This window comes from Vicia villosa, linkage group LG2, assembly GCF_029867415.1.
Source record: "Vicia villosa cultivar HV-30 ecotype Madison, WI linkage group LG2, Vvil1.0, whole genome shotgun sequence".
Classification (NCBI taxonomy): domain Eukaryota; kingdom Viridiplantae; phylum Streptophyta; class Magnoliopsida; order Fabales; family Fabaceae; genus Vicia; species Vicia villosa.
Genome location: NC_081181.1, coordinates 217,970,746 through 217,984,506, shown reverse-complemented (window position 1 = coordinate 217,984,506; position 13,761 = coordinate 217,970,746). Strand labels below are relative to the sequence as shown.

Below are 13,761 nucleotides of genomic sequence, written 5' to 3'. Positions count from 1 at the left end.
CATTATAGAGATATATGGGGTATCAAAATCCAGTTAAGGGTGCAAAGGTGATTTTCCCAAAAAAATCTCCTATAGTTCCTATACCAGGTAAGGCCCGTTTTAATATTTTACAAAAAAAAAATCTTGTTACCAAAAAAGAAAATCTAACGGCCACGATCAACTATTAAAGTAAGCGCATCAAAATTCTATAAAAAACTCCATAAAACGGAATAGTATAAATAAAAAACGCGAGGAGAAAGGGTCAATAGCAGTACTTGACTCTACTACTTACTACTAGCATTTCTACACACACTTATTAAATCAATCGAAACTGAACCTCTTTGGCGCTGCAACAGAGTGTACTATCGTCATCGATGGGAAATCAGAAGCAAAAGTGGACACCTGAAGAAGAAGAAGCCTTACATCAAGGCGTTCAAAAACACGGTACCGGAAAGTGGAAGAACATTCTCAGAGATAAAGAGTTCGCTGAGAAACTCTGTAGCCGTTCCAACATTGATCTCAAGGTTTTTTTATTATTAGGGTTAGGGTTAGGGTTTTTGTTTCTTGAAATTTTATGTTTAATCGTTATGGTTGATTGATTCGTTGTTCAGGATAAATGGCGGAATTTAAGTGTTTTTCCTGGTCAAAACTCTAAAGATAAGTCTAGAACTCCCAAGTCGAAATCGTTGGTTATTGCTTCTGCTTCTCCTGCTACTCCGGCTTCTCCTGCTCCGCTTAATGTTATTATGCAAAATGTTACTCCTGTGCCTCAAATTCAGACTCCTACAAGCCAGCCTTCTCAAATTGAAGATGCTCCTCCACAGTATGATCTTTTTTTTTTTTTTTTTTCATTCTTTATGTAGTTTTGTGGATTTAGTTTGTAGTTTGAATTGAGTGTGCTTGTTTGATTTGGTAATGGATGAAATAAAGGAATGTTTAATGGTAGGGTCGTCTTAGTTTTTTAGAGGCCATGTTAACTACAGTTTTAGTATGACAAATCAAATAGGGGCCCTATTTTGTCATGGTTTAACTGTCACTAATATTTTATGAGCCGCTTTTTAGTAATGGTGTAAAATTTTGGACCCTGTGCGTATTCCGCCTTGCACGCCCGTCGCCCTCAAAGGGCCGACGGTCCTGTTTAATGGGGTTGTATTGTATTGTAGTGGTAAAGTAGTTTTACATTGACATCCAACAAGAATTAATCACATTGTTGCATTAATCCATTTTTGTAATTGTTGTATGTTAAAAAAGCTGCAAAATATTGATTCTTGTTTGGCTACGGTGTAAAACTAGTTTATGCTGATAGTAGATGTTCCATTTTCTAGGATTGTATATTTAGTGCATAAAACCAGGCTGTGATTTGGACTCCGTACTATAAAAATCATGCATTTGATGCTATTATACGATTATGATAGTTGGATAAGATTGAAAGACCCACTAGGTAACTTTGGTAATTGAGTCCAAAATGCCTAGTTGGAATGTTAGTGTTATGATCTTAATCAAATGGTTTGAATTGGTGACTGCACGATTGTGTGTATTAGATGTAATAATAGCTTTAGTTAATATAGTGTGACTGACACGTGTGTCTTTGAGTCACTTGCTCTAACCTGCTATAGCAGGTTACAGGTTGTAATATATAAACAACCTTTTCTCTATTGTGTAACCAACTTTTGAGAAATAACAGAAAGTTTGTTAGATGAATGAAAAACTCTCTCTCTATTTTCTATCAGTGTGAGGACATGGAGTTCGAATTGAAAACCCTCTCTAAAACCATGGAATTTCAGCAAAATGGAGTGGAATGACAATAGTGAATCATGATATGCACAATGAAACAATTTTCTACCCCGCTTGAACCTTGAGTTGTTACTTGCATATTTGTGGCACTTTTGTGAATTGGTTCTTGTCAGTTCTCCGTTTAATTTAATTCATAGAAGTGGCAAATAGGTGGGTGAGGATCAAAGATAACCCGTCTACCTTTTTATTAAAGGTGAAGGGTTTAGGAAAAAGGTAGAATTAGGAATGTATGGTCTCACTTGCTGTAGGAAATAACTGCTTGCAAGTTGCTTTGGTACATTAAAAATGTATCCTTTTGTCTAGGTGAAGTAAATGATCTGGATCCTAGAGGATTCATACAAGACGGATCCTGAACTTAGTGAGAGTTTCTTGAATAAGGAGAGAAATCGAAGGAAAAACTAAGAAAATCAAACAAATTAGAAATTGAAAGGAAACTTACAAGGCGGAAGGAGATAAGAAATGGGAAGAAAAATAGCCACATTCAGGATAAATGATAAGATTGAATTGCAAATCTTCCACAAGAAATAAGATATTCTTGATAAGAATCGGTTTCCAAATATAATATGATTTGTTCTTCAAGACGATCCCTTAATATCTTCATCTTAGCCCTTGTTATCGGACCACCAACTCCTTTGGTACCCGCTTGCTGACCCTTGAAATGCTCTCCTCATTCCTAATTAGTAAAACATGGAATTAATTGAATTAAATCGATAGTATGCTACAATTTCTCTGCATTTTTTATTTATTTATTTATCTCATCCTCCATCTATCCCTATTTATAAGATCCTTTGGCACTTTTTATGTATACTAAAAAGAGTTTGTAGTGTGATTAATGTGTCTAATTTGTGGATGACTATTACTATTACTAAATTACTGTGTATAGATAGCATTTGGAAAAAGAGTAAGAAATGTATCAAAAAACTTGCAAAGGATCTATTTAGGGACAAAGAAAAGTTCCAAAAGGGTCTTATAATTAGAGAAGGAGGGAATAGTATATTATGAAAAAACTTAAATGATGTCCAATCACCCTAATTAGTATTAGTATACTAGTAGTATATTAGATCTTATCACAAACCCAATTGTACTGACTATGCATGCCCATCTACCAATACTTAGTAGGCAACATACTGCATACCTGTACCCATATTGCGTACCAAAGAGAGTTGAGTGCTTGATAACTCGACACCAAATGTTAATAGGATAAATTACCAATTACTACTGTTAAATTTATGACTGAGGGTTCTGTTTTTAACACGATTTTGTATTGCAGTAAAACTTATTTAAGAACTATTCATTGCAAACATGTTTACATCACTTACTTCTAGCTGATCATCATAAAGTATTATATTTTGTAAATTATATAGACTTTTAAACACAATGTCTTAATTTTCATTATTTGTCCTATCCATTAAAGTCATATTATGACGGCTTCTTTGTACTCATTATTTTCAACTTTCATCAGGTACAATTCAATGATTTTTGAAGCTTTATCAACAATCAAAGATGCCAACGGGTCTGACTTAAGTGCTATTGTTAGCTTCATTGAGGTGAGTTGATTTTCTTGGGGGTAATGCCTTTCTTATTTTTTGTGGATTGGTTGAATGACTTGTTTCCTAGATCATGTAACACAGATTTTATGAATTGAAATGTGCTCAAAGATCTTTTGGATTGAATTGCTGCTGTCTAATTGGGCTCTATGACCCCCAAATACTTGACTTGCATGATACTATGAGCTAGTTTATCTATGAGAGGATACATAATCCTTATAACATAAGGCTTCTATGTGAATTTAAATATCCTTATCCCGTCTATATAATACATTCAAAACATCAAGGATTTTCCTTCTGGTGGAAATCTATTTTGAAGTATTCATTGACATTTGTGTAATGTGTAATGTCAATCATTTGGGTATAGTATGGATTTGACTGTGGCACCAAGCTCGCTCATTTCTTCTTATTAGGCAACATGACTAACTCACTAACTAACTTTAATTCCTTCGAGGCCTCATTTAATAATGTATCAGGACTAAAATAATTAATGGTTATTTTAGAGGGCTGAAAATGTTATTTAAACCCAGTTTTTATTGGGCTGAAATTGTAGTAATGAGATTTGGGCCTATGATCTCATAGAAACTATCCAATTTCTTTACCACAGGTTCAATATCAGTGGCTTTGCCATTTGTTTTTACACTAGAGAATTCAAAATCTGTTCATCAACTCGAGGACTTTCTAGGTTTTTTGCCACGAGTAAATAGATTCTTTCACTCTAGTATGATCTTTCAAAGTAGCATGCTTATTTTTGTAATAGTTACAGTTTATTTCACTGCAGTTGCGAAAAGGAAAAAATATTTGCCATGTAGACAAACAATATTTGTTAGTTAAGTTATGGTTGTTTTGACTTGCATAGTTGTCAAATAAAATTGAGATTGTGTTGCGATTTCCTCGCTTTTGTGCTTAGGCAATGCCTTTTCTTATGGGGCTAATTGGGAGACTTGGGGCAGAAATATACTATACTTTGCAGCATCTATTGTGCATATTATCTTTTTAAATATGGGGTATTTCATTTATAGCATGTTTTTATTTTATACTTTCTGAGGAATAATGATTCATAATACTGCAGCAAAAGCACAACCTTCCTCAAAATCAAAATTTCAGAAGGACACTAGGTTCAAAGCTAAGAAGGCTTGTTACTCAAGGGAGGCTCGAAAAGGTAAATTAGTCCTCTGTGATGCTTTAAAGAAATGTATGTGTTAGAGTATTATATTCTCTGTATTTTGCTTTAAGTTAGTCCTCTAGGCTAGACATGCGTATGTTGGAAAGCTATTTTGTATCAATAATAATACTTTGTTTTGTTTGGAGCAGATGTTTCTCCTCTTCTGTTTACTCATATACTTCAAATGGTTTGAAAAAAAATTGTTCTAGGATTAGTTGTAACAGATATATATAGACCCACCTTTTCCGGTACATAAGGCAAAATTTTCATTTTGCATGTTTAAGCCAAATGAACTTGAAGCTTGTTTTCTTGATACCATGCTAGAATAATTGAACTAGTGAAAAATGGAACACAATTCTTACCGAATCAATATTGTAGTTGTTTCCATTGTAACGGCTAGATAACAAAACAGAAGAACTAACTGTATAAACTGTTACTGCCACTTAAGAGATTTTAACTAATCAGTCATGTTACACACGCAGGTACAAAACAGTTACAAGATTAAGGATACCTCAGCGGAGACAAAGCCGGATGTTGACTCAAAACCACCTGCACCAAAAGAAATGAATTCACCAGCTCCAGCGGCATCTAATACTTCGGCATTTGATAATGCAATGAGGGAAGCTTCCGAAATTGTAGCGTTCAGAATTGCTGATGCAGAGAATAAGTCATTTTTGGCTGCTGAGGCAGTGAAGGAGACAGAAAGATATGCAAAGTTTGTCGAGGAAAATGATGCAATGTTAAAGTTTGCTGAAGAGCTTTTAGAAAAATGTACTGCAGATAAGCAACCCTATCTACTCATAAATAAATTTTCCAAACATAATTGTGCAAGTAAATGACCATTGTTTTTTTGTTTTGTTTTGATGATGACAGGCAAGCTTGGTGGAAGTTTTCGCTTCGCTTAAATTGGTAAATGCTAGGCTTATAGTGTTTTTGTTTTTACATGTAAATTGGTTCATCCATTGAAAAATGCTTTTATGACTCCCCCTCACCCTCAATAGAAAATTTAAACCCCGGTTAGTATAATTTTTTTTTCAAGTGCCTTTGAGACCAAAAGAATTTATGTGTTATTTTTTTGGGAATAAAATTGGTTTATTTAGTTTTATGAAAGTTCCTCTCAGACAAGTGTCATAACTAGACAGGACTTGTTAAAAGTCGTGAAATTGCAACATACAACTTTATACGATAGATACATGGTAGTGAAAAATATGGCTCATCATGTTTTATTGATTTTCTCTGATTCTTACTGACATTGTAAAGGAGAAACCAATGGAAAAATTTTGCCATAAATTTTTTAAAGTGTTTTACAAACTCAGTCGATATTGCTTCTTGAAGTGACATTTGCTTTTAAAGTATTACTAGCTTTACATTTGAGAGAAAAAAAGATAACTACTGTTCTATAACTCCAAAGTTTGATATATATACAGCTGTGTTAGCGGTGTAGTTTGAGCAGTTTTGACGTACAAAATTATCCGAAACGTAAGAGAAAAACATTTGTGGTTTGGTTTGGTTCAGTTAACTTTTAAAAATAAAACCAAATCAAACCAGTGTGGTTGGGGTTGGTTCGGTTAGTTTGATTTTTTACAAAAATTTATTTAGCCTTTCATACACACATAAATGACAACTTAACTTTGTATTTAGTCATTTATGCTTTAACAAATACAACAAAAATTATCATATTTGGACAATAACTTTCTATTTAATATATAAAAATAAGATTAGATAAAAGTGGAATAAAAAATATAAAATAGTAGCATAAAATAATATCGAAAATAGGGTTATTACCATTTTTGCCCCCTGCCATATAGGCCATATTTGGTTTACCCCCCTGTAAAAATTTTTTTTGCAAAAGCAACCTTGCCATTAGAAGATTCTGTTTGGAATAACCTTGGGGTAAAATGGCACACGCCCTTAGCATATGTGGCATGCCCAGTGTCAAATTTTTTTGTTTTTCATTTATTTTTAAATGTCACCTATACATACTAATGCCACATCATATTAGTTCACATATAATATTTACAAAATCATTTTGGTTCATCTTCTCCACCTTCTCTTCTTCTCCTCTGCAGATCGCAAAATTAGGGCTGGGCAATGGGTGGAAGCAAAAATTCTTCAATCGGAAACTTCAATGGAAGAGAAAAACCAAGGTGTGGTTGCAATCTTACAATGAAGATGTGGGTTTCGAAGACACATGAAAACCCTAATAGGAAGTTCTGGAGATGCAAAAATGTTGGAAAGGTATTTGTTCTTCTTCGTCATTTTTGATATTTTCCTCCAAAATCTCATTCAACCCTAATTTCTTTACTCAGAGCGATGATTCCTGCGACTTATTCATTTGGGACGATGAAGTGGAAGAGATGTCATTGAACAGTCAGAATCATGCGTTGTTCAGAGATGAAGAACTGGTTAACTATCTTAAGGAATATGGGCATGAGTTTGGGAAGGAGTTTGCCTCAGAATTTCTTAAACAGACAAGCTCAAAGAAGGTGGACAAACTGAAAATGCTGCTGCAGATTGAAAGGAAGAAAAGTTTTTGGATGATGGTTGCCCTTTTCGCATCATGGGCATTTTTTGCTGTTTGGTGTAAAATTATTTAGTTGAACTATAGTTTTAGGGTGATTACAGGTCATTGTAATGTTATGATGTTTTGCTGTATTGATAATTCAGTGTGATGTTAACAATGTAATGTTACTTCTACTTTAATGAAAATTAAGTATTGATAATTCAATTGCATATCATGTATCAAACATATGTTGTTGTGATAATTAAGTATTGACAATTCAGTTGCACATTAGGTATAAAACATATGTTGTTATAGCATTACAAAAGCCTTAAATAGGTCTTAACATACTGTCATAAGCATAGAACATATCTTAACAAACAAACACAAACATATTGTCATAAGCCTTAAATTGGTCTTAACATTACAAAACAAAAAACAGAATAGTCTTAACATTAAAAGGTCAATCTTGCAACTTCATTCAATTCACTGAGTCAAAGATCTTGCAATGTCTTCCCAAGTTCTCAATGTCCTTAGACATGTCCCTAACTTATGCTCTGCAACAACCTCAGTAGTTTCTTGAGTCAAACTTCCATCTTCATCCTCAGGTATGATCATTGGTTCTGTGCTGCTTGTTCCAGGTCCTTTGATTGCCTTAGTTTTCAAAGTCTTCAACCTATCACTTGATCTTTTTGCTAGCTCATGTTTCACCTTCTTAGTAGGAGTTGTTTTGGCCTTCTTATCAATAGTTGTTTCAGCCTCATTAGTCCCATATACCTCATAAAACCTTTGATCATTAGATGTACTTGCAGAGGCAGACTTTCTAGGTCTTTGGAAACTCTTCTTAGAATGCTTCAACTGTTTGGCCTTAACTTGAGTTTTTGCAGCAGTCATGTCAACATCTGGTACTGCATTTGCCTGTGCATCTGGTACTTCATCAACATGTGCATTTGGTTCTTCAGTTGCTTGTGCATTTGGTTCTTCAGTTGCTTGTGCATTTGGTTCTTCATGAGCTTGTGCATCTGGTACATCATTAGCCTGTTCATCTGGTACATCATTAGTCTGTGCAGCAGTCCTAGCATTACCTGATTTGGCATAATGCCTAGGTGCCTTTCTCTACAACATATATTGAACTGAGTTATATGAGGCCAAAACAGATTAAATCATAATCCACTCACACATTGTTAGAATAGGTTTGTCCCTAGCACCAAGTATTGTTGCATTAAATGATTCAGAGATGTTATTCATTAATACATCACATTTAGGGTAGATGTTAAAAGCATGCTTACACCATGATTTAGTAGGAACATTCATAAGCCACTCCCAAGCCTTTGCATCCACCTTCTTTAATTCAGCCATCTTTTCCTCCCATGCTTGAAGATAGGTTGCTTTAGCTGCTCCCATCATCAGATCTCTGATTAAGGTTCCCCCACCAAACTTCTTCTTGAAGTTTGCATACAGATGTCTTAAGCATAGTCTGTGTTCAATCCTATCAAACATATCTTCAAAAACAATAACCAACCCCTACAAAGGAAAATTAAGAAATTAACATAAACATATTCAACAGTTAACATAGTAATACAATACACACATATGCAGATGCACATACCTTTTGTTGGTCTGAGATGAAAACATATCTCCTAGCTTGGCCTATGTCTTCCATTAGAAGTTGCAAAAACCATCTCCAAGTATCCTTTGTCTCAGTTTCAACCACACCAAATGCCAATGGAAAATATTGGTCATTTGGATCTCTTCCTACAGCTATCAACAGTTGACCACCAAAATTTGTCTTCAGATGGCATCCATCAACCCCAATAAAGGGTCTACACCCATTGATGAAACCCCTTTTGCATCCATCAAAACAGAAGTAGAAAGAACCAAATCTGGGCTGAATAGTTGGATTAGGTCTATCTACATTAATCTTAATTGTATTTCCATCACACACTCTTTTCAATTCAGCTGCATATCTCCAAATCATAGCATACTGTCTAACTGCATCACCTTCAACTATTCCTTTAGCTATCTCCTTGGCCTTCCATGCCCTACTTGGTGTAATGCCAATTGAGTAGGATGTTCTCAAGTCCTGAATGATATCTGCAATCCTCACCTTCTGACTGCTCTGCATCTTGTTTACCACAGCTTTTGCAACCCACTTGGACTTAGCACTTCTATTGTTTAAAACCCTAGCACATGTGTGGGTCCCCACCCATGTTTTTATTTGAAAAGTCTTACTTCCACCTACTTTTGAGCATAGACCTAAAAACCCACATTTACCCTTGCATTCCACCCTCACTCTATCCTTTTCATTCTTCACAAAGGTAATTTCTCTTCCATTCAAAACTGACCATTCAATTAATGCATCCTTGAAATCAGTTAAAGAATTAAATTCCATTCCAAGCTTAAATTCGTAGTCCTTGCCTAGTTGCTCCTTCATATACTTTTCATACTTGGGCATAGCTTCATCTTCAGATGCATCTGGATCAGAACTACCCAACTCATCACTCACATATTGGTCTTCAACCTTATCCCTTGTTTCACTACCACCTGTTTTAACATTTTTGGCCATATGTTTAGGTACAGCAGCAATAACTTTCTCCTTCTTTGTAGGCAATTTCTTCATAGGTGACTTGCTAACACACCTCTTATACCTAAATGACTTCCCATTTAATTCAACTCTATTGTTATCTACCTTGGGCTGCTCTACTTCAATGAATTCAAACCCATCATCCATGGCAGTTGTTCTTTCATCCTCTGAATCATCAAACCTAACCTTCAACGCATCATCATCACTCTCTTCCTCACTTGACTCAGATTCTACACTCAGGTCCATGCATTGGGGCTCAACCACCTTCACTTTGATGTCCTTCACATCATGCTCAACATAAATATGTCCTTCAGTGTTGTTTGAAACTGCAAAAGTAGCAACATCTGAGGCAAGATCATCCCTTGTAACTTCAACAAATGATTCATCTATACCCTCGAGTTTGCACCAAATCCTAAATGAATCACTTCTGTATCCCCAATCAAGAACCAGTTTCAAAATGTCTCTAACACCCCAGTTTTCATCATCAACATCAGATACAGTTGTTTGAACCCCACCCCTATAAAACATCGTATTTTCTCTAACAAACTCCCCTCCATGATGAAAAATCACAACGAACTTAGTCATTATCTGTTTCACAAACCCTTTTAATTACAATCCCGGAAACCCTAAAGCAAAAAACAAAAACGACATGAATATGCTAAAATGGAATGTAAATAACATACCTTAGGTTGCGATTCTTCGACGAATTGCAGCGATTCTTTAATGAGACGTAGAGATTCTTCCCAGAGACGCAGAAATTATTCAGCGGAGCTCGTTGGAGCTCTTCAATGGTGTTTCACGTTAGGGCAAATGTTGAGGTGTAGAACCAAAATGATTTTGTAAATATTATATGTGAACTAATATGATGTGGCATTAGTATGTATAGGTGGCATTTAAAAATAAATGAAAAACAAAAAAATTTGACACTGGGCATGCCACATATGCTAAGGGCGTGTTCCATTTTACCCCAAGGTTATTCCAAACAGAATCTTCTAATGGCAAGGTTGCTTTTGCAAAAAAAAATTTTACAGGGGGGTAAACCAAATATGGCCTATATGGCAGGGGGCAAAAATGGTAATAACCCTCGAAAATATTATAATGAAATAGAAAAAAGAGAAGATGAAATATTAGAGAAGATGAAAAAGAAAGAGCATGTGAGATCGAAAATATTATAATGAAGTAGAAAAAAGAGAAGATGAAATATTAGAGAAGATGAAAAAGAAAGAGCATGTGAGATGAGAGATTAAAGAAGAAGATGAACATTAGAAATGTAATTGGAAGAGAGAACAGTAAAATAAAAATAATTAGATGAAAAAGAAAGAACTTAAGAGACGGGAGACTAAAGAAGAAGATGTGATATGAGAGACTAAAGAAGAAAGTGTGATATATACTTGGAAAGGAAGATGATAAAAAAGCACAATAACGTTATGAGAGATTTGAGAAGACTTAAACTGAAACCTTAAGTTTAAGGAAGAGAAAAACATTTGTAATCGTAACACTCATATATAATATAGGTTTGGGTTTAGGTTGAATATAGGATAAGTAAATTTTGAGTTTGTAACATAATCGATTTGGTTCGGTTTGGTTTGTAAAATACAAATTGCGAACCGAACTGCGCGGTTTGTTAAAAAATGACCCAAACACATTCTAATTAAATGCATTTTTTTGCGATTTCGGTTTGATTTGGTTTGATTTTGCAATTTTCTCTATTGGACGGATTTAATTTTGAACACCCCTAATACATACACCAATTCCAAAATATCGAAATAAGATAAAAACACGTGTTCATTTTGTTAGAACAAGATTTGTTCTGATCAATATTCTTAGTTTTGATGATAACAAGGATATGAATTTTGTGTGAGATAATGTGGTACTCTAATACATTGCAATTTCCATTTCAGGAAATATATAAAGAGTATGCACAAATCAGTGCTCAGAAGCTTTGTCTCAGAAGGTTCAGCATGCAACATCAGAACATGGTCTGGCAAGACATTAGAAGATGGTCAAGGCAGAATCAGAACATGGGTCTATGGAAGCATCAGAAGAACTTGAGGTCAGAAGCAGAAGCACTGGAGTTCTCATGGTATCACGCTCAGAAGCACTTCAAGGTCAGAAGACAAGAAGATGCTATGCACCAAGCTGTTTGACTCTGATGATATTCAAATATTATATTCAAACATCAGATCAGAAGAAAGTACAGGTGGCAGGCTACGCTGACTGACAAAAGGAACGTTGGAAGCTATTAAAGGCAACGTCAGTAGACACACCGTGAACAATGCTCGAGGTAGTTGACAAAAGCGTGAAACATTAAATGCAAAGTTGTACGGAACACGCAAAGCATTAAATGCGTTCAACGGTCATCTTCTCAAACGCCTATAAATATGAAGTTCTGATGAGAAGCAAGGTTACGAATTCTGAACAACTCTGAACCAAATTCTGTGAATATTAACTTGCTGAAACGCTGTTCAATTCAAAGCTCAGAAACTTCATCTTCATCAAAGCTCACTACATTGCTGTTGTAATATATTAGTGATATTAAGCTTAAACGTTAAGAGAAATATCACTGTTGTGATTATAGCTTTTAAGAAGCATTGTAAAACTCTTATTTGATTACATTAATTTGTAAGTAACTAGAGTGATCAAGTGTTGATCAGGATACTCTAGGAAGTCTTAGCTTGTGTCTAAGCAGTTGTAATTAGAGTGATCACGTGGTGGTCAGGATACTCTAAGAAAGTCTTAGCTTGTGTCTAAGCATTTGTTCCTGGAGTGATCAGGTTGTGATCAGGATACTCTAGAAGACTTAGTCGCGGACTAAGTGGAAAACCATTGTAATCTGTTGCGATTAGTGGATTAAATCCTCAGGTGAGGTAAATCACTCCGTGGGGGTGGACTGGAGTAGTTTAGTTAACAACGAACCAGGATAAAAATAACTGTGCATATTGTTTTTATCGTTCAAGTTTTTAGACTACACTTATTCAAACCCCCCTTTCTAAGTGTTTTTCTATCCTTCAATTGGCATCAGAGCGTCGGTTCTAAGGTGCAAGCACTTAACCGTGTTTAGAAAAGATTCAGGAAGAGAAAAACGCTTCAGTGAAAGATGGCTGGTGAAGATCCATCAAATCCAACTCCATCTACATATGGCTCCGCTGAGCAATACAATGGTAACAATGGTTATACTAGACCACCAATATTCGATGGTGAAAACTTTGAATATTGGAAAGATAAACTGGAAAGTTACTTTCTTGGTCTGGATGCTGATCTATGGGATCTTCTGTTGGATGGTTACAAACATCCTGTTAAAGCTACTGGTGTAAGGCTCACGAGAAGTGAAATGACTGATGATCAAAAGAAAGATTTCAAGAATCATCACAAATGCAGGACTGTTTGCTGAATGCTATCTCCCATGCTGAGTATGAGAAGATATCTAACAGGGAAACGGCCCATGACATATATGAGTCCTTGAAGATGACTCATGAAGGAAATGCTCAAGTCAAGGAGACCAAAGCTCTTGCACTAATCCAGAAGTATGAAGCCTTCAAGATGGAGGATGATGAAGACATTGAGAAGATGTTTTCAAGATTTCAAACTCTGACTGCTGGATTGAGAGTTCTTGACAAAGGCTACACCAAGGATGATCATGTAAAGAAGATCATCAGAAGTTTGCCCAGAAGATGGGGCCCAATGGTGACTGCATTCAAGATTGCGAAGAATCTGAATGAAGTTTCTTTGGAAGAGCTGATCAGTGCCCTGAGGAGTCATGAGATTGAACTTGACGCTAATGAACCTCAGAAGAAAGGTAAGTCTGTTGCATTAAAATCTAATATTAAAAAATGCACTAACGCTTTTCAGGCTAGAGAAGAAGATCCTGAAGAATCAGAATCTGAAGAAGAAGATGAACTGTCCATGATCTCCAAAAGGGTGAACCAACTCTGGAAGAGCAAGCAAAGGAAGTTCAGAGGCTTCAGAAGTTCAAAGAAATTTGAACGAGGAGAATCTTCTGGTGACAGAAGATCTGACAAGAAGAAGCCTGTCTGCTATGAGTGCAATGAGCCTGGACATTATAAGAACGAGTGTCCAAAACTTCAGAAGGAGAATCCCAAGAAGAAGTTTCATAAGAAGAAAGGTCTTATGGCAACATGGGATGATTCTGAGTCAGAATCAGGATCAAACTCTGAAGGAGAGCAGGCAAACT

The 13,761-nt window shown here is 35.6% G+C and overlaps 1 protein-coding gene across 1 annotated transcript; it reads left to right on the top strand.

Moving 5' to 3' along the window:
- The first annotated feature begins 217 nt into the window (after positions 1-217).
- On the top strand, positions 218-6,172 carry LOC131653920 (telomere repeat-binding factor 4-like). Its single transcript, XM_058924264.1, has 6 exons — positions 218-503; positions 591-802; positions 3,236-3,320; positions 4,393-4,482; positions 4,968-5,256; positions 5,359-6,172. Exons 1-6 carry the CDS (start codon positions 354-356, stop codon positions 5,388-5,390), a joined length of 858 nt encoding a protein of 285 aa, XP_058780247.1. The 5' UTR covers positions 218-353; the 3' UTR covers positions 5,391-6,172.
- The last annotated feature ends 7,589 nt before the right edge of the window (positions 6,173-13,761 follow it).

Coding starts and splice junctions, on each gene's coding strand:
- LOC131653920 (XM_058924264.1), top strand. CDS start 354: ATGGGAAATCAGAAGCAAAAGTGGACACCTGAAGAAGAAGAAGCCTTA. Junction 3,321..4,392: donor CTATTGTTAGCTTCATTGAG/GTGAGTTGATTT, acceptor ATAATACTGCAG/CAAAAGCACAACCTTCCTCA. Junction 4,483..4,967: donor CTCAAGGGAGGCTCGAAAAG/GTAAATTAGTCC, acceptor TTACACACGCAG/GTACAAAACAGTTACAAGAT.